Source organism: Lacerta agilis, chromosome 5 (genome assembly GCF_009819535.1).
Source record: "Lacerta agilis isolate rLacAgi1 chromosome 5, rLacAgi1.pri, whole genome shotgun sequence".
In the NCBI taxonomy this organism is placed as follows: Eukaryota; Metazoa; Chordata; class Lepidosauria; order Squamata; family Lacertidae; genus Lacerta; species Lacerta agilis.
In genome coordinates this window covers 9,579,687-9,601,448 of record NC_046316.1, presented here as the reverse complement: position 1 = coordinate 9,601,448, position 21,762 = coordinate 9,579,687, and the positions used below count along the sequence as shown (strand labels likewise).

At 41.8% G+C, this 21,762-nt stretch overlaps 1 protein-coding gene across 1 annotated transcript in view; it reads right to left on the bottom strand.

The window, feature by feature from the left end:
- Positions 1-21,762, bottom strand: part of WDFY4 (WDFY family member 4) — a 171,294-nt gene that overhangs the window by 128,025 nt on the left and 21,507 nt on the right. Inside the window, exons 9-13 of the mRNA XM_033148038.1 lie at positions 12,785-12,878; positions 7,534-7,748; positions 5,687-5,802; positions 3,444-3,651; positions 915-991 (exon numbers count right to left, since the gene is read on the bottom strand). Of these exons, the coding sequence (XP_033003929.1) occupies positions 915-991; positions 3,444-3,651; positions 5,687-5,802; positions 7,534-7,748; positions 12,785-12,878 (710 nt within the window). The remainder of the gene's footprint in view (positions 1-914; positions 992-3,443; positions 3,652-5,686; positions 5,803-7,533; positions 7,749-12,784; positions 12,879-21,762) is intronic.

Sequence of the window (21,762 nt, the reverse complement as noted above, 5' to 3'; positions counted from 1 at the left end):
GGAGGGCCATTTCTAGTCAGGGTCAACAATACTGAACTGAATGGTCTGCCATTGAACAAGGCAGCTCCTTGTGCTTCCAATTGAAGGGGACTATCCAGCCAATAAAAAGGCAAAGGTAAAGGACCCCGGGCGGTTAAATCCAGTCAAAGCTGACTGTATCTCAAGTTTATGTATTCAGTTAGCTATAATATGGAATTCTGATTAATTGACCATGATACTGTGCAGTTTGATAGCTCTCTTTCTTCATGTTTTGTGACCAAGCTAGATTTGCTTCCCAGGGGGAAGTTTAGTGGGCTGTAATTTGAGGTAAGTAGATGTGCGTAGCCTATAAAGGAAAAAAGAAAAAGAAAAAAAAGAGAGGTTATGTCCAGTCAAATTCAACTATGGGATGCGACACTCATTTCCACTTTCAGGCCAAGGGAGCCAGCGTTTGTCCACAGACAGCTTTGCAAGTCATGTGGCCAGCATGACTAAACCGCTTCTGGCACAATGGGACACTGTGACGAAAACCAGAGCGCACGGAAACGCTGTTTACCTTCCCACCAGAGCAGAGTAAATGCTGTTTACCTTCCCGCCAGAGCAGAGTAGTGCCTATTTATCTACTTGCACTGGCGTGCTTTCGAACTGCTAGGTTGGCAGGAGCTGGGACAGAGCCACGGGAGCTCACTCCGTCATGGGGATTCAAACCGCTGGCCTTCCAATCAGCAAGCCCAAGAGGCTCAGTGGTTTAGACCACAGCGCCACCCACGTCCCTGTGCCAGCCAATAGCAGGTGCTGCTTTTCCTTTGCTTCCTGCTCCTCCCCAGTCATCTCCCTCCCCACATTCAAATGGTTGGAGGGTGTAGATCATGTCGGTAGTTTTAAGACCTTCTCACAGTTTGCACCAGACTTTAAGTTCACCTGGAAAGATTTACCTTTTCCAGTTCCTCCCAAGATGGAGGATTCAGCGTTGGGGCCCAGAACAGTAGACAATGCTGGAAGAAACAGACAGCTGGGAAAGCACAGAAAGACAAGACAATATTGGTATCTCGATAGATCAATAGCAACCAAAAGTCTACTTGAATATATCTCTCGCAGTCAGCTTTGGGCCTGCTCTAGGCTCTCCCCTACCTAATCCTTATTATTACTCATTCATTCATTTTACTTTCAATATTTTATATGCCACCTTTCAGTGCAAAGCCCTCCCAAGGCAACTCAAGTTAACGTTTAAACTATACAACGCATTGAAACAATCTGCTTATAAATACTAAACAGCCAGCACAGCAGTTAAAATAAAATGAATTAAAATGAAAAGAAACCGTAACGGTTTAAATATCCAGCACAGCTCCTCCTTTAAAAGCAGACTGAAACAAAAATATTTTAAGGCTCGTATAATGTTAATGAAGATGGAATTTAAACCTATATCCAACAGGAAGGAGTTCCACAGTTATGGGGCCAAGGCTCCATCTCTTACTGCCCAGTAACTATATTTTCTGATGGATTTGACCATTCGTGAAAATGGTCTCTAGAATAGGGAAAAGGTGAGGAAAACATGGGGACGAGGGTTTCACGCTTACCTCCTGGGCTACCTGCTCACTGAAAATCTTTGGGAGGACCTCAAAGCATAGGCAACCAAGGAGGCTATGCATCACCAATAGTGGTAGCATCACCACCACCACGTGTCTACAAATTAACCTCCTTTCTGCTCTTTGGGATGAAGATTTCCACGCAAACTCAAAAGGCTGCCTAATCCTACATCAACAGAAGTTGGGATCAAAGATGCTGACCTCGGTTCAGGGGGTACACGCACTGGCTGGGTTCTCAAGTATATATACGCAGGCCCTGGGTGTGAAAGGATTTCCCCAATCATCTCAATGGCAGGGGCACTCTCATGGTCATCTCCCATCACAAGCTTCAAAGCTATAAATCAGGGGTAGCTGAAAAAATAAGCCTATGCTGCCAATACTCCTGGTAAATCAGTATACAAACAGCAGCACAGAAACGGCGCACACAAATCTACTAAACCATTCCACGTATAGAATTCTATGTTTGGTATTCCAATCAACAAGAAAGCAATGCAAAAAGTCAAACAAAGAAGCCACAAACAGAAAACTCATTCAAGTTGGTACAACAGGACAATTTCAGTCTTTAAATGTCTTTAGCCAGGCTCCTGTAGATATTGACGAAAATAGATCCAGTCAGATGATATGTACAGATGTTAATAGAGGAAAGTAAGTCCAATCAGACGGAATATTGACGATATGACGCACAATAATTAGACAGGGTGCCGGCGTTTGTCCCCTGTTTCGCCCATGGACAATATTGGGCTTCTTCAGTAAACTTTGGATTTACTGTATATTCATACATACACTGGTGGGAAAAGTCAAACCTTATTAGTATTAAAACATACAGTGCAAACGGTTTGTAAATAATGTAAATAATAATAAGTTTGTAAATAATGTCTGAACAGACAAATACAAAAATCCATACTTACAATTTACATGTTACATCTCTAAACTAGAACATCTAGTCTTCTTCTTCACAATGTTCTTTTCACAAAGATTTGATACATTTGCACACTCTCACTGGTGATATAAACAAAACCTAGTTAACATTTACACATTCATTATATGGACAATCAAAAATTTCTATATCATTAATGAAAAGATAAATGAATACAGGAATCAATACTTACACTTCATATGCTAAGTTCTGAAATTGTCCTGTTGTACCAACTTGAATGAGTTTTCTGTTTGTGGCTTCTTTGTTTGACTTTTTGCATTGCTTTCTTGTTGATTGGAATACCAATATAGAATTCTATACGTGGAATGGTTTAGTAGATTTGTGTGCGCCGTTTCTGTGCTGCTGTTTGTATACTGATAAATCAGGGGTAGGCAAGCTAAGGCCCGGGGGCCAGATGTGGCCCAATCGTCTTCTAAATCCGGCCTGTGGACGGTCTGGGAATCAGCGTGTTTTTACATGAGTAGAATGTGTCCTTTTATTTAAAATGCATCTCTGGGTTATTTGTGGGGCCTGCCTGGTGTTTTTACATGAGTAGAATGTGTGCTTTTATTTAAAACGCATCTCTGGGTTATTTGTGGGGCATAGGAATTAATTTTTTGGGTTTCCCCCACAAAATATAATCCGGCCCACCACATGGTCTGAGGGACGGTGGACCAGCCCACAGCTGAAAAAGGTTGCTGACCCCTGCTATATATCATCACAGGGTAAAATAAAGAAACCCTTAGCCATGGAATTTTCATGCATTTGGCCCGTGCCTGTTTTGTTCTCATAAATAAGCAACTTGTCTGCAAGCTGGCAACGTGACAGGACTACTGTATGAAAGTGAAATGTAATGCCACAATGAAACTGTGTGCCATTCTTGCAAATTGAATGCAAAATATACGGGGCCGAAAGCAGAGGGTGTTAGTGCCAAGCTAGAGAAGCACAAGCAAATGCGGTACCCGTATCCTTCCAGAGACATGTTGAATTCCACAAACGAAGGTGCCAGGCAGGCATGATGGGAATCCAGGCTGCGTGGCGTCGTCATGGAGACCAGGCTCATGGCTGCCTGGAGAGCTAGGGCAGAGCTGTTGGATATCCAGGATGCGTCTGAACCCATGGAAGCCCGATGAAAATTTGCAGAACTGTTCGCTATAGTGACTAAGGAACCTATAACGGCAAAGGCATAGTGTCATGCACTGTGTTATGGATCTCGGGTTCTGCCTTCAAGGGAAAACTTCTGAGAGATGCAACTGGAGGAAGAAGAAATGTAGCTATAGGATCACAGCAAAGCATTCCACAACTGCGAGTTAGGACTGCGGCCTGAGGGCTAATCTGTACAACCAGTGCTATTTTTCTATAAAAAGAGGTGCCAGAGTTCACCATGAACTTCTCCCTTGTTATCCTAGAAGGTAAAAAGGTAAAAAAGGGGGGGGGTAAAGGACACCTGGATGGTAAAGTCCAGTCAAAGGTGACTATGGGGTGCGACGCTCATCTCCGCTTTCAGGCCAAGGGAGCCGGAGTTTGTCCACAGACAGCTTTCCAAGTTATGTGGCCAGCATGACTAAAGCGCTTCTGGTGCAACGGAACACCATGACAGAAACCAGAGCGCACGAAAATGCCATTTACCTTCCCACCGCAGCGGTACCTATTTATCTACTTGCACTGGTGTGCTTTCGAACTGCTGGGTTGGCAGGAGCTGGGACAGAGCAATGGAGCCCAGCCCATTGCAGGGATTCAAACTGCTGACCTTCTGATAGGTAAGTCCACGAGGCTCAGTGATTTAGAGCACAGCGCCACCCACTCCCTATGGCAAAACAGTATACCTAAAGGAGCGTCTCCACCCCCATCGTTCTGCCGGACACTGAGGTACAGCACCGAGGACCTTCTAGTGGCTCTCTCACTGCGAGAAGCAAAACTACAGAGAACCAGGCAGAAGGCCTTCTCAGTAATGGCGCCCGCCATGTGGAACTCCCTCCCTTCAGATGTCAAAGAGATAGACAACTACCAGACATTTAGAGGACATCTGAAGGCAGCCCTGTTTAGGGAAGCTTTTAATGTGTGATATTTTAATGTATTTTGATTTTTGTTGGAAGCCGCCCAGAGTGGCTGGGGAAACCCATCCAGATGGGTATAATTAATTAATTAATTAATTAATTATTAGGTTATTATTAGCACCTGTGCGAGAGAAACGCCTACACCACCCTAACTCCAGCACTGTGTTTAGAAAGGAGTGAAACGTTATGCTGCATTATTATTATTATTATTATTATTATTATTATTATTATTATTATTATTTTCAATCTAGTTTGCTTGAAAATAAAAGACAGTAACATATACTGTATAATACAGGTATGGCTACACATTGACTAATTGCTATTGCAGTTTTGAAAGCGGCACCTTCCTATTTTCATCGGAGAAATGTTGGAGGGTATGATATAGGCTCTGTTACATTAGGCAAGGCATAAGAAAGTAAGAAAAGCCTTGAAGGATCGGACCAGAAGCAAATCCATTTCAGCAACATGAAGCCTGCCCTTTCTTCAGTATAAAATACACAAAACCGTGAAAGACACTACAGTATTAACCCTGACTAAACAACTCCAACACTTCAATGGTTCATTTCACTAGCATCAGCCGTTGCTTGTGAAATGAACCATTGAAGTGTTGGGAGTTGTTTAGTCAGGGTTAATCTTGTATACCTCTTGATGAAGTCTGTTCCTTGATGAAACCGTACCCGTGAAACGGGGGACAACAAGCTAGCCACCCGTCAGAGGACAGGCGAGGACGCCTGAGAGACTTTGCACTATCACTTTACAGTATATAAATACTGCACATCGAACTCTGCACCTTCAGAGCTGATCATTTGGATAATAAGCCATAGATTATGCCTTCAAGTAGATACTTTTATGTGATTTCAGTCTCTTTGTTGATACAAATAATTTCTAGCTTAAATATTTTCATAATATTCTCGTAGTTCATATTGTAGTGTCTTTCACGGTTTTGTGTATTTTATATTGGGCTTTCATTACCGTGTTCGTCTGTTGGCTTTTGTATACCCCTTCTTCAGGGCAGCTACGCCTATGAACTGTTGCCATCATCCATGGAAAAAGCACAATTACTGCCAAACAATTACTGCCAGATAGCTCCCACCCAAGAATGCCAGTCAGAAGCTTTGCAGAACTTCTGCTCCTTGGTCAGGCCTCACCTTCATTCCAAGATGCATGACACAAGCCACTTCTGTCACAGAGAGAAGTTGAGGATGGGCTTACACCAGGCCCCGATGCTACAGGCAGCCATGTTGTCCTGAGGCAAAGAAACTGTCTGAAAAAGGCAAGTGAAAGAAAGTAAGATTTGTGGGATGTAAAACGCAGGAGCAGTCAAACACAACATTGCTAGAGTGGACACAAATGGGATCTTAGTCCACCAGCCGGAACTTCCTGTTTATTCTGGGCTGGGATGGACCTCCTCTGTGTAACTGGAGATGGGTGTGGTCTCACCTGGGCAGGTTAACACAAAACCACAGGGACCACACTCCATCTTTCTCTCTTTTGGACAACGCTCTCAAAGAAGCTGCTTTGGAGCTGTTTTCCCTTATGGAACAGTCTCCTGAGTAAATGTAACTTTTACCAAGTTTAAGTCTGCCATCTGGGATCTAATTGTGAGCAGATGATTTTTTTGTGAGTAAACATTTTATGCTTTTATAGAAAACTGTGTAGTGTCTTATTTTGAGAGGGATTAATGGGGAAAATACCAGGACATTTATTACAGAGGTTATAACAAACCCGAGCAAGCTATCTGCTGCGTGTGTGTTTAAAAGGGGAATGAGAACTCTGCTAATTTCTGGAACTTGTAAACACAAGTTGGAATAGGATATCTTAAAGAATATATCCTCTCCTCCATCCCAAAACATTCCCACAAGATTTTGCTCACATGGCCAAGCAAAAGCGACAGGAACCTTTGTGTGAGGCAGCCTAACCCAGTAAAAAAATAGCAGCTGCCAACATCTGCCTGCTTCCACTCTTCCGGAGCGAGCCCAGTCCTTACTGGAAGAAAGGAAGGGCAGTCAGGTGGGGATAATAGTTGCTGCTCTTCCTCAGTGACAGATGGTCAGAGGGCAAAAAACAGTTATCAACACACACCAATTCACTTGTACGCCATGCTTCCATTTCACTAAATAAATTAATTTAAATACTGTATAGCTTAGCCAGGTCTTCAGCCTGGCAATCTTAGTGAGAAATGCAATCAGTTCAGCTAATTCTGATCTGAAATCTAAGCATGCTACTAAGTAAGGCACACACCAGTAAAATATATATACATTTCAGCTGTGTATATACTTGGAAGCTTCATTTTATATCTACAATAAGTATGCTTATCCACTGGGACTGATCCTAAATTGGTAGCCGAAGCAAACAGTGCCGGAAAAATTAAGCATGTTTCAGATTATTATAACAGGCTTCTTTAGTTTTTGCTCTGTCGATTTTTGTACTTTAAAGTGCAATTATTGATTTGTTTCATAAATGCAGATTAATCAAATATAGCATGAAAGTACGCCAAATAACTTTGGTCCGCTTTCAGGCATTAGCACAAATCGAGAAATGCCATCTTCTGGAAGGGACACCATTCTGAACGCGGTTGTCAACTTCTGTGCTTCCAACAACAGATTTTTCATAACATGCAGATCATGGGTAGGTAAACTAAGGCCCAGGAGCTGGATCCGGCCCAATCACCTGCTAAATCCGGCCTGTGGAAGGTCCAGGAATCAGTGTGTTTTTACATGAGTAGAATGTGTGCTTTTATTTAGAATGCTTCACTAGGTTATTTGTGGGGCATAGGAATTCGTTTGTTTCCCCCCTCCAAAATATAGTCCGGCCCCTCACAAGGTCTGAGGGACAGTGGACTGGCCCCCTGCTGAAAACGTTTGCTGACACCTGATGCAGACAAAGCATCTACTAAGCATCTTAGCTGCAAAGAAAGTTCAGTCCCCCTTTGCCTCAAGAGGAGATGACGACAAGTCCCTAATGTTCCAGAACCAAAATCCCTGAAAGGCAGTACCTTAAGACATTGGGCTCAATTGACTGGGACGCAAGTTTCTCAAAGAGTCTGATTAGAGGCAGATGCAAGGGGTTGTTGTCATTGTGTAGCACCTCTAAGCAGGAGGTAACAAGAGCGTTCAGCATGCCAGCTCCACACGCCACTTGGCGATTCTTCTCCATCTTCATCAAGGACTGGATGTGATTGGCCACAGCGTATTGGATTTCCCATGACAGCTGAAACAACCAAGGGGAGGGACAGAAAGAATGAATATGAGGGGCTTGCCACGGCTGCTGCCAGGTTACTAATAGCTAAAAGTTGGAAGGGGGACATTGTCCCCTCAAGAGAGGATTGGTTAAACAAAACAAAATAGAAAATTCTTTCCAGTAGCACCTTAGAGACCAACTGAGTTTGTTCTTGGTATGAGCTTTCGTGTGCATGCACACTTCTTCAGATACACTGAAACAGAAGTCACCAGATCCTTAAATATAGTGAGGGAGTGGGGAGGGGTATTACTCAGAAGGGTGGTGGGAATGGGTGATCAGCTGATAGGTGTGGAAAACCTGTTGACGACTCTTAACGGCTGCAATTAGTCTTGCAGGGAAAGGCAAGGGGTGAGATGGCTAAAGATAGCTTTGTTATGTATAATGAGATAAGAATCCAATGTCTTTGTTCAGACCAGGTTTCTCCATGGTTTTAAGTTTGGTGATAAGTTTGGTGAATTGCAACTAATCACCAAACTTAAAACTGTAATTGAGCTGTAAATGTAGCACAGGTGAAACTCGAAAAATTAGAATATCGTGGAAAAGTCCATTTATGTAAGCAATTGTTTTCATTAGCTACTGGAGTTTAATATATGAGATAGACTCATGACATGCAAAGAGAGATATGTCAAGCCTTTATTTGTTATAATTGTGATGTTTATGGCGTACATCTGATGAAAACCCCAAAGTTGAAATTGTTAATTTGGGGTTCTCATCAGCTGTACGCCATAATCATCACAATTATAACAAATAAAGGCTTGACATATCTCGCTTTGCATGTCATGAGTCTATCTCATAAATCAGTTTCACCTTTTAAGCTGAATTACTGAAAGAAATGAAACTTTCCACGATATTCTAATTTTTTGAGTTTCACCTGTATATAAGGAGCGTTGTGTACTCCTCTCTGTACCCTGGTGGGTGGGTCACTGGTTGGGTCATGTTTTGTAAGGTTTTGTAAACTTAGTATAACTTCTGTTATTTCCCTTTCTATAATAAAAAACCAAGCAAAGGACTTATTTTGCATTCTCTTAATTATGTTCAATACGTGTAGTTTCCTCAACATGTCTTCTGCAGGGCAGCCGCTCCGCTTAATTTCATAACAAAAGTAACTAATATATATAACACAGTGATAAGTTTAAAAATATATCAAAAGATGTTGAGCTGTAGTGGAGGGAAGTCAAAATAATAGAAATAAGGAAACTATATATTTATACACATGTTTAGTAATGAAATAGAATGTACTGCTGAAAACGGGAATCTACAAATGTAATATTCGATACTCTATATTTTGTATATTTGTATATTTTGTATAAATGTAATATCCAATACTCTATATTTTGTATATTTTGTATAGTCTATGTTTTATATTCTATTATATAGTAACTAAATAAACACTCAATAAAATTAAAAAAGAGTATGAGGGGCTTGCTAATTTCTCCAAGGGAAGCTTGCACTCTCATGGTATATACATACAGTAAGCTAGAGATGAATCGGAATCATAAAAAGGGCAGTATTTGTCAGATTCTCCAAATCTGAAAGCCGGACTTTAATGAAGAAACCTCACCCTGGAATTCAGCATCCAGCTTCAGAATAAAAATTTGAAATTTGTTTGTAGTGATGGACAGGATTAATGAATGGGGTTCATATAAAGTTATTAAATTCTGCTTCAAGGCAGCTATCAAATACCGATTATGGTTCCCTGCCTGTTGTCAGATAGGATCAAACGTTCACTGCCATAAGTCAGGTTTCATCAAAAGCTAGCTGCTATTCCATGCCAGCTATCATATTATAGTCCTATTGGGAACTGAACGAAAATGTTTGATGCCGCATATTGAATATTTCATTAATGTTAACACTTATTTTCACCATCAGAATTCGCAGAAGAGAATTTTTAGAAGTTTTGTCTCAAATTTGTTCTAGCTCCAGCAGAGAACCATGAGGACTATCAGGACAATGCATGGAGAGGGATTGTGGCCTGGGAAGAGTCCTGGGGGCCACAGAGAGAAACCTGGATGGCCATAATTGGCCCTCTCGTCTGTTTTCCTACCCTAGCTATAGCCTATGCAGGGACACGAGCGGCGGATGATGCTTTGGTCTAAACCACTGGGCCTCTTGGGCTCGGTGATCAGAAGGTAAGCGGTTTGAATCCCTGCGATGGGGTGAGCTCCCATTGGTCTATCCCAGCTTCTGCCAACCTAGCAGTTGGAAGTAGATACCGGTGCAAGTAGATAAATAGGTACCGCTGTGGTGGGAAAGTAAACAGCATTTACATGCGCTCTGGCACTCGTCACAGTGTTCTGTTGTGCCAGAAGTGGTTTAGTCATGCTGGCCACATGACCTGGAAAAGCTGTCTGTGGACAAACTCCAGCTCCCTTGGCCTGAAAGCGGAGATGAGTGTCGCACCCCATAGTCAAAAATGACTTAACCATCCAGGGGTCCTTTACCTTTCTTTCTCTCTTTTTTACCTTTATAGGCTACGCACATCTACCTACCTCATATTACAGCCCACTAAACTTCCCTCTTGGAAGCAAATCTAGCTGGGTCACAAAACATGAAGAAAGAGAGCTATCAAATTGCACAGTATCATGGTCAATTAATCAGAATTCCTTGTTATAGCTAGCTGAATACATATTATAGCTACATAAACTTGAGAGAAAAGTGGCAAAAATTTATGGTAAGTCTCCTTGTATTCACTGTGCGAAGAACAAATTCCGTGTGACTTTGCAGAAATGATTTGCCTTGCTATGCATTTTTTTTGGCGAACAGGGTATGTTTCGATTGTCTTTTCGTACTCTTGGAATTTTGTAAACATTGCAAAAAAAAAATCTTTAAAAAGAAAAGAAAATGGCCGGGGCATGGTGGGATTTTGAATAATATAATAATGAGCTATTATTGCTAAATCTTTGGTCTCCTCCCAGTCCTGAGTAGAGCCAATGGTACCATGCTGCAGCAGAGGTCAACAATATATGGCTTCTTAGCACCAGCCCGACAATTGTTCTGTTTGGGTCTGTACAGCTAGGGTGGCACCAGGCCACAAGTGCATGGCTGATGAGCTGGGTTTGGCTGGGTTAATAACTAGTTCAGGCCAGTCCTAGAGAAACAGACTGAAATCGCTCAAAGCCCAAATGGGCTCTTCTCCATCTCTATGAGTTTTTTTCACAAGAACTCTTAAGGGACCGTGTTCTCCAATTCTCCAAGAACTGAGAGAGCGTCTTAATCTAGATATTTTAAAGTAGCTTCTAATGCTTTTTTGTGCTTTAAATATTGCACTTCCTAATAATTATTTCAGTGGGGGGAAAGCAAGGTCAAGAAAATAAAGTAAAACCTATGTTGATCTTGGCTAAGTAAACAAGTAATCTCCCAAATAAATTCAATATGGCCATAATGGAGTACAAGGAATTGATTGTTCTCATTATGACAGCAGTCCTGCCAATAACAAGATTGCCTTGTTTTGAATAAAATGTGCTGTTTTCAGGGATGCTCATTCCAGTAAAAAGGGGGTTTTAGTGAGAAAAAAAAATTAATGGTGGCAGGAAACTGGACTCTGTTTCCCCAGCTTATGGATTGATTTTCCTACAAATCACTCCCACAATTCGTCAGGGATACAGGAGGTGCAATTAGAAATCAGCAGACGAGCTCACAACTTTGCACGAGGGTGAAGTCTAAGGGCAACAGTGTCACTCAGCAACATGCCATATACTTTTAAGTAGTTTTCATCTCCTCCTTTCCACTGCAATTCACAACTCTGCAGCGTTGGGAACCGTACTTGTGTTTCTCTACGTTGCAGATCCTATGAATGCCTTGCTCTCGTTTATTTCCATTTTTTATTCCCATTACATTCAGATCCATACATCTGAAAGCATTTGGGGATTATGAAGCGTGATATAAACATTCTAAATTAACAACGTTTGCTCTTGAAGTTGTGCTTTCAGCTTGGAATGCTTAAGGAATTTGATTTGTGTGAATTCCGGGATGAAATCATCAGATCTCAGACACGGAGAGAATAATAGGTAAGTAAGAACTCAGTTACCCATAAGTTTTCACACTTCCCAAATGCCCTAAAATTCTACACAGATTGATGGGGATATAAAGAGATTTTAGCATAAAGAGGGAGAAATAAAGTAGAGACAGCACTGGGCTGGGCAAAACCCTGATAGAAATACAAATTGCCCCCTTCGTTGTCAGATGATGGATCATTTGATGGGTAAAGAGATCATTTGATGGGTAAACTTTTACAGAAGAAAGGTTCCCTATATCCTTCCTGGAAGTTGACCTTCAATGGATGCCTCCCCATCTTTCAGAGCTGAGTACTAGGGCAAAGAAAGGTTGCAGTAATTCCATTTGTTTTCCCAAAGTGGGGCTTCTAGGCCCCACTTGAAAGAGACAAGGAGGAGGAGGAGGAGACGAAGAAGAGGAAGAAGAAGAAGAAGGAGACGAAGAAGAGGAAGAAGAAGAAGAAGGAGACGAAGAAGAGGAAGAAGGAGAAGGAGACGAAGAAGAGGAAGAAGAAGGAGAAGGAGAGGAAGAAGAAGAAGAAGAAGAAGAAGAAGAAGAAGAAGAAGAAGAAGAAGAAGAAGAAGAAGAAGAAGAGGAAGAAGAAGAAGAAGAAGAAGAAGAAGAAGAAGAAGACAAAGAAGACGAAGAAGAGGAAGAAGAGGAGGAGGAGGAGGAGGAGTTTGGATTTGATATCCTGCTTTATCACTACCCGAAGGAGTCTCAAAGCGGCTAACATTCTCCTTTCCTTTCCTCCCCCACAACAAACACTCTGTGAGGCGAGTGGGGCTGAGAGACTTCAGAGAAGTGTGACTAGCCCAAGGTCACCCAGCAGCTGCATGTGGAGGAGCGGAGACGCGAACCCGGTTCACCAGATTATGAGTCTACCGCTCTTAACCACCACACCACACTGGTTCTTTAATCTGAAAGCAATGCAACATTTGCTTTCGATCTTATGGGGCCTTGTAATCTAAAGAACCAAAGAGCCAACAAATGACTATGAAGGCAGGACTTACTTCTGGGTGTGCCTCATTGTAGAGCTTGCAAATCAGTTTCACCATGACACAAAGAGCCCCAGGACACACAATTGCCCAGTCCTCAGCATCTAACCTGCAGAGAAAAGTCATAGAGAGAGTTAAGGTAACACTAGAGGCAGGGGCAGATAGATATCAGTGTGTAATAAAGACAACAGTTTAAAACATAAGGATATCCTAGCCCGTTCAGATCGGAGTCCACCTACTCCAGCCAGTCTAGAAGTTCACAAGAAGAGCAGGAACGTGACCATAATACACTGCTTCATAGTCCCTGGTACTAAGACATATGTAAGATCCATTTAGCTACTATAGTTTTTAGTTTGCTGGGCAGCTCAATATTTGATACCGCAATGCACAACGATCCTACCTATGCCTACCAAACATGCATTGAAATTGAGCTGCAGGTCAATTCTAAATTTGCACTTAATCCGAATTTTGCATTGCTGTTCTCCGACAAACCAACATTTAGAAAAATGCATATAATAGATTAAAATGTGCATAAAAATGAATATATCAGTGAAAACAACCTACAAACATGCGTTATATCAGCAGAAACTGCTTGAGAAAATTGCCTACAAAAATGTGCTTATTGGAAGAAAGTTGCATTAAAATATGGAAGAATTTCCATGAGGATTTTTTTTAAAGGAAGTTTACAAAATGCTGTAGAAATGTGAAGTACCCAATTTAAGTTGGCAGGAAAATGAGAAACTGGGGGGACCTAAGTCAGGCATCCCCAAACTCGGCCTTCCAGGTGTTTTGGGACTACAACTCCCATCATCCCTAGCTAACAGAACCAGTGGTCAGGGATGATGGGGATTGTAGTCCCAAAACATCTGGAGAGCTGAGTTTGGGGATGCCTGACCTAAATTGACAGATCTTTCCACAATATAAACGGTGGAATCGGTCCGCTTCCATTGTGTGACAATGTGTTAACCCATAAATTAATTTTGCTCCATTTCCACATTAATCTGCAATGTTTTGATCCACACACATGCACACCACATTTAAACAAGTACCTAAATAGGTATTTATAAACGTGTTTTTCTCTCAAAATATGTATTTTTATATGAGCAGAGAAGTAGACAATTTGGAAACTACAAAAACCTACGGATAATTAAGTGACAATCAACACATTAGTCCGTGAGATGTGGATCAGTTCCATCCACATCCAAAATCACACAGATTAAATTCCTCAAGCATCTGTAATCCACAATCACATCTCTTAGGATCAAATATAACCTGGACAAAACATACTGGACACACACAAACTAATTTCAGAAGTTGGTAGATTTGTAGCTTAAATGGCAAATGCCCAATCCTTACAGGCGGCCATAAAATGCACTAGGTGGCAGAACAAAATAAAAAAAAATCTCACAGGTTCACAATTAAAAAACACACACACAAACCAACCACCTGAGACAGAAGGAGAGGGCAGCTGGAGGGAAGTGGGGGAATGCTGAACAAGCATCGGAAGAGAAGCAAAAAGTAAAAGCTATATATCAGTGCAGGAACAGGAAATATGTCAAATAGGAAATTAAGAAGAAAATGCACGAGAGACAATATAATTTCTTAGAGTGGGATAAATAGATGAGTAGGCAACTATTTGTTAAAAGATGTTTGAACCTACTGGAAAATACCGGTAGTAGAGGAAACCAGGGAAGGGAAACATATTAAGCAGGCTTCCTCAACCTTCGGCCCTCCAGATGTTTTTGGCCTACAACTCCCATGATCCCCAGCTAGCAGGACCAGTGGTCAGGGATGATGGGAATTGTAGTCTCAAAACTTCTGGAGGGCCGAGGTTGAGGAAGCCTGATATAAAGCATGAAGAAAGCAGAAGAACTGAAAACAGAGATAAGGTGCTGAGAAATAGGAAGGCTAATGAATCAAATGTTGCAGTTGTGAATGCAGGACAGAACGTAGGTCTGAATAAGAGATTTAGCAGAGCCAGCAGATTTAAAGGGACATATTTCCCCCCCCCCTAATGTTACAGAAAGAGAACTGACGGAAGAGCAGAAATATGAGTCAAAAAGGAATGAGAAAGAAAGATAATGCCCAATCTCTTAAACTTGTTGAGAGACAAAAGTAAAGCTTTAAGTGAAACATAATAAACTCTTGTCTTCTGCATATTGAACTGGATATAATAATCTACCATCCAGACAAAATAGCTTTGAGACAATTGGTAATTTTAATGAGAACGGAAGGCTGGAGGTGGATATCATCGGTGATGTTGCAAGCCCAAAGAAATCAGGTTACCAAAAGAAAGTGTGATGATAGAGGCAGCAAGAAGTGAGCCCTGGGGGATCCCTCCCAAAATAAGAGATTTAGAGGAGGGAAAGGCAATAGCCATAGGCGATGGAAGTTGTCGTTCAGCAATATGTGGAGGGCCAGATGTTCCCCACACTTCCATACATGTGAAGTGAATTAACAACAATACATATGAGGGGGGGGGAGAGACACACACACAATAGCCAAAATATTTATAATACCAAAGCGAAAAAACACTGAATGTGTTGGCAATACAAAATTCCTCCATGAAGCTAAATCTCAGCTGAGAACGTTGTAGAGCCGTTGAGGAAATCTCTGGGTTATATCTCATTTTATTACTTCGTGAAAAACAACTCCAGAGATGAGGGATTTATCTTAGTAGGCAGCTGAACAGAACCCTCTCGACTCCCATGCATTTCTTCTGAAATCTGTGGATTGATATAAATCACCCGCAGTAACTTAACCCAGGGGCGTAGCAAGCCTCTGCGCTGCTGGGGGCGGCGGCGGCGGCGCAGAGGCACCCCCCTGGGGGAGGGGCACGGCGCGTACGTCGTGATGTCGCCGTGACGTCACGACGCACGTGGATGCCGCTGAAAGGGGGAATTTCCCCCTTTCCGTGGCTTTTTTTCAGCGGGGGGACGGGCCAGCGAGGAGGGGGTGTCACGCTTGTCGCTGGCATGATGCCCCCTCCTCGCTGCCCCCCCCGCCGAAAAAAAGCGGCGGAAAGGGGGAAAAGCAAAGCAGAGCAGGCGCTTGAATGTGCCTGCTCTGCTTCGCTTCCCCCCTTCCCAGTGGTTCTTTTCGGCAGGGGGTGGGCCAGCGAGGAGGGGTGTAATGCCAGTGACAAGCGTGACACCCCCTCCTCGCTGGCTGCCCCTCGCGCCGAAAAATAGCTGCTAGAAGGGGGGAAAGGTGACATGCCCCCGTCCGGGGCACACCCGGTGGGGCGGGGGGCGGCAGCCAAAGTGTCACCCCCCCTCCCCTGGAACTCGGTGCAGCCCGCCCCCCCTTGGTATGCCCCTGATTTAACCAGGAGCACTTCCCAAATGGGGGCCATTGTTCCCTAAAAGCAGGGCCAGATTTAGGTTTGATGAGGCCCTAAGCTACTGAAGGTAATGAGGGCCTTTATATGTCCAGCTGTCATTTGTCAACAACAAATTGTCGCTGTTTTTTTGTGTTGAATATATGCTACATGGTAATTTATGGACCTAATAGGTATCTAAAGCCATTTGCACATGCAGAATGTAGGCACCCTATATATAGAAATGAGCAAACCAGTGATACTTTAGGGAGCAGGCTAGCAGGCGGGGCCCATGACTTATATCATAGGAGCCAGCACAACACAAAACACTGTTGCTGTGTGTAGGTTTTATGTTATTTGTTTTTTATCTTATATTTTAGAAATGTATATCCAGGGGTTTTTCCCTTTAATTTTTTTTTTGTGCGGCCCCCCAAGGGAGTGGGGCCCTAAGCTATAGCTTGTTTAGCTTATATGTAAATCTGGCACTGCCTAGAAGCTTTGACACTGGCTAATTGGGGGACAAGTCTTTCATGGTTAATATGACTGTGTGTTGACATGATGGAGGGCAAGCTCAGTTCTGGAAACAGGTGCCCTGGCTCTATAAGGAAACCACCAACCACCAGCATGGCCTGCTGTTCATGAAAAACTGGAGCTCTTTTTGCCACTTAGAAAAGCATTTGAGTAAGTTAGTAAGTTAGTAAGCTTGCGTAAGTTAGTAAGTTTGCGTAAGTTAGTAAGTTTGCATAAGTTAGTAAGTTTGAGTATGTTAGTAAGTTTGCGTAAGTTAGTAAGTTTGCGTAAGTTAGTAACTTTGAGTAAGTTAGTAAGTTTGAGTAAGTTAGTAAGCTTACTGATTTGTACTGGTTTGCTTTCCTCTTGCTTCCTATTACTTGCTGGTGCGTACTGGTTTCTACTGGTGCTTACTGGTCTGTACTGGTTTGTACTGGTGCTTACTGGTTTGTACTGGTTGGCTTTCCTCTTGCTTCCTATTACTTGCTGGTGCGTACTGGTTTCTACTGGTGCTTACTGGTCTGTACTGGTTTGTACTGGTGCTTACTGGTTTGTACTGGTTTGTACTATGGAGCGAAAAATACGGTAAGTTTGAGTAAGTTAGTAAGTTTGAGTAAGTTTGCGTAAGTTAGTATGTTTGCGTAAGTTAGTAAGTTTGAGTATGTTAGTATGTTTGCGTAAGTTAGTAAGTTTGAGTATGTTAGTAAGTTTGCGTAAGTTAGTAAGTTTGCGTAACATAAGTTAGTATGTTTGCTAAGTTAGTATGTTTGCGTAAAGTTAAGTATGTTTGCGAAAGTTAGCAAGTTTGCGTAAGTTAGTAAGTTTGCGTAAGTTTGCGTAAGTTTGCGTAAGTTTGCGTAAGTTAGTAAGTTTGCGTAAGTTGGTATGTTTGCGTAAGTAAGTTTGCGTAAGTTAGTAAGTTTGAGTATGTTAGTAAGTTTGCGTAAGTTAGTAGGTTTGCGTAAGTTAGTATGTTTGCGAAAGTTAGTAAGTTTGCGTAAGTTAGTAGGTTTGTGGAAGATAGTAAATTTGCGTAAATTAGTAAGTTTGCGTAAGTTAGTATGTTTGCGTATGTTAGTATGTTTTCGTAAGTTAGTAAGTTTGAGTAAGTTAGTAAGTTTGAGTAAGTTTGCGTAAGTTAGTAAGTTTGAGTAAGTTTGCGTAAGTTAGTAAGTTTGCGTAAGTTAGTAAGTTTGCGTAAGTTAGTATGTTTGCGTAAGTTAGTAAGTTTGCGTAAGTTAGTAGGTTTGCGGAAGATAGTAGGTTTGCGGAAGATAGTAAATTTGCGTAAGTTAGTATGTTTGCGTAAGTTAGTAAGTTTGAGTAAGTTTGCGTAAGTTAGTATGTTTGCGTAAGTTAGTAAGTTTGCGTAAGTTAGTATGTTTGCGTAAGTTTGCGTATGTTAGTAAGTTTGCGTAAGTTAGTAAGTTTGAGTAAGTTAGTAAGTTTGAGTTAGTAAGTTTGCGTAAGTTAGTAACTTTGAGTAAGTTAGTAAGTTTTAGTAAGATTGAGTAAGTTAGTAAGCTTACTGGTTTGTACTGGTTTGCTTTCCTCTTGCTTCCTATTACTTGCTGGTGCGTACTGGTTTCTACTGGTGCTTACTGGTCTGTACTGGTTTGTATTGGTGCTTACTGGTTTGTACTGGTTTGCTTTCCTCTTGCTTCCTATTACCTGCTGGTGCTTACTGGTCTGTACTGGTTTGTACTGGTGCTTACTGGTTTGTAAGCAATGCTTTTCCCCCTTTGCAAAAGCTGCACAAATCTGAACTGATCCTCAAAAAAGCAGGGCTTTTCCCTTTGCAAAAAAAAGCTGCAAAACTGTGAGCTGATTCCAAAAAAACAAAAAACAAACATGGGTTTTAGAGGAGGAAAACCAGAAAAATATTTTTTTTTCTTGTTTCCTCCTCTAAAAACAACGTGCGCCCTATGGTCCGGAGCGTCCTATGGAGCGAAAAATACGGTAATACTAAACATCTAGAAAAAGGAAAAAAATAAAGTGAAAAATAAAGTTCAGATAACACAAAGGATTGAATGGAATGGATTAGTGAGACTAATTGGGAGTCTTTTTATTTAACAACAAGAATGTTTTAAATTTTGGAAATTATGTTAAAGTTTTGTTTTGTTTTGTTTTTTGTAATTTTTGTAACTTTTTTTTCTTTATAGTGTGTCATCTTTATTGTTGTGTTTGTTATTTGTGTGAATTGTGTGAACTGTGTGAATGCTTTTAAAATAGTAAAGTTTATTTGAAATTTAAAAAAAGGAAGTCAAGAGAACATGTGATTTTTTTGGAATTTTTCTTTGTTATGACCATTGTTTTATTTGTTGTGTTTTGTTTTTTGTTTGGTTTGTTTTTGTAAAATGTATCTATAGTTCTAATAAAGTTTAATAAAGCAGAAATGCGAGGTAGATTTTTATTTTTCAGTTGCAACGCAGTTTCCCCGCCCCCTTTGCAAGGAGGTGAGGACTCAGAATAAAGATGCACAAGAATGTTTAAAATACTTTACAAATTGCCCAACCCCCTAGCTAAAGACAACCCCCCCAAAAAGATAGCATCATACATAGTTCACAGAAAGAAGCAGTCTGCAACAGAAATTTGAGGGCGTGGTTTGTCTTCTGTCTGACCAGATACCTGATATTTACTGATTCCATTACCTGGTCAGTCTGGTCATTCTTTTGATATGCTAAATACTTTAGTTCTGAATCCAGGTGTATTCATACACAAAATATGCCCTTAAGACGGGATTTGAAGAATTTGTAAGTGGGGGGGGGCGGGACATTGAGAAAGTCTTTTCCAATATATTACCTTCTGCAGAGGAAATATTTGGGTTCATTAAGAGTCGAGATGGCTTCAGGATTGCTCTCCTATACTTCTTCAGATGTGGTTCATATACTCATGTGTGTAGATGGCAAAACTGACTGGAAAACTCAGAAACCAAGAGAACAGAAACTTATTTAAAAAAATGGGAAAAGTTATTTAGGAGACCACCGTAAGCAGATGGAAACAAAGGCAGGATTTTGATTTCACTTGTATTGTAAAAAATATGTTGGCTAGTAATGTACGGAAGTGAGAGCTGGACCATCAAGAAGGCTGATCGCCGAAGAATTGATGCTTTTGAATTATGGTGCTGGAGGAGACTCTTGAGAGTCCCGTGGACTGCAAAAAGATCAAACCTATCCATCCTTAAAGAAATCAGCCCTGAGTGCTCACTAGAAGGACAGATCCTGAAGTTGAGGCTCCAGTACTTTGGCCACCTCATGAGAAGAGAAGACTCCCTGGAAAAGACCCTGATGTTGGGAAAGATGGAGGACACAAGGGGAAGGGGACGACAGAGGATGAGATGGTTGGACGGTGTTCTCGAAGCTACTAACATGAGTTTGGCCAAACTGCGAGAGGCAGTGAAGGATAGGCGTGCCTGGCGTGCTCTGGTCCACGGGGTCACCAAGAGTCGGACACGACTGAACGACTGAACAACAATATGTTTTGATATAAAAATTGGAGTATGGATGAATATGCAGTAGTAGATGTTTAAAATGAGACCCCGTGGAGGGGGATGGGGGGAAGTCTTGAGATTCGGAGAATCTCTTTATATAAATATATAGTCAAACCTCGGTTCTCGAATGGCTCTGTTTTGGCTCCCGAACACCGAAAACCCAGAAGTAAACACTCCGGTTTTTGAACGTTTTTTCGGAACCCAAATGTCCGACGCAGCTTCCGTTTGAGTGCAAGAAGCTCTTGCAACCAATCAGAAGCCGCGCCTCGGTTGTTGAACATTTCAGAAGTCAAACTGTCTTCTGGAACCGATTATGTTCAGCAACCGAGGTTTGACTGTACTTTGTTATGCTCTGTTTATTTGTATTTTGTATTTGTAAAACCAGTAAAAATGATTCTCATTCTCTCTCTCTCTCTCTCTCTCATGTGTGTGTTTACATTGTGCACTTCTGAACATTTATTTTTATATTTGAGACCTTCAAATTCTTATAACAGAAACACCCTTGCCTAGACCTTGAAACAGCTGCAGTACAATCCAGTCAAAGCAAAATGCAACACATCGCCAGGCTACATCAGCCTTCCTTCACAACGTTCAGGCAGGTTCAAGAAATGGTGGCCGGGAAACCAAGCTCTCAACTCTCCTGAACAGTCCTGTGTCTCAGTGGTGAAGGAAGCCACTTGGCCACCCGGAGCAGCAAACCTGGGGGCACCCGGGGGCGGGGGGGTTTGCTCCGCAGCACGCATGCGCGGCGTCACTATGTAGCAATGCTGCGCATGCACGCTATGGAGCGCCGGCGGAGGCAAACTTGCTCACAAACCTGCTCAGCGCACGCTTTTTACCGGGTGGCAGGGCTCGGCTTGGGTGTCACGGGGTGTGTGTGCCAAGTGTCATCCCCTCCAGGGTGGCACCGAGGGCAGCCCACCCCCCAACACGCCCCCTTGCTCCGCCCCTGCTGTGGCTGACACAAGTGACATGTGACAGGGAGAGGAAAGAGCGTCCATCCTGCCCCCTCTGCAAATGCTTGAGAGTTTGCACTTGTCAATTAACAAATCATTTTTTAAAAAAAGTAAGCAGTCCCCAATTTTGGGAAACGCGTGGATGGTGGCAAAATGCCAACCAGCATGGGCATCCGTTTCAAAGATGCTCCATGACAAATGATGAAAGGGCTGTGCTTTACATAGGTCGAGCCCTAGATAATAATAATAATAATAATAATAATAATAATAATAATTATTATTATTATTATTATTATTATTATTATTTTATTTATACCCCGCCCTTCCCAGCCAGAGAACCGGGCTCAGGGCGGCTAACATCAATTAAAATCACAACAAAAAACATAAAAACGATCAATTTAAAATAACAGATTAAAATACAAATTTAAAATTCAATTAAAACTGCAGGTCTCAATTTCAAAATAACCCACCAATAAAAGATGAAGCATAAGATACCGAATACTAGTAATTAAACTGTTCGTAAACGCTTTTTTCACTGTGTGAACATCGGTTTACAAAGCAGCTACTAAAGGACTAGCACGGAACGCACATACTGCCCTCCAGTGCCACAGGAATCTTACTTCACTTTCAGGCAGCTGCTTCCTCGCAGATTGCCCTGCAACAAAAATTAAGATTGCTGTTTCTCAATATTATTAAATTTAATTGCTGTTTGCTTCAA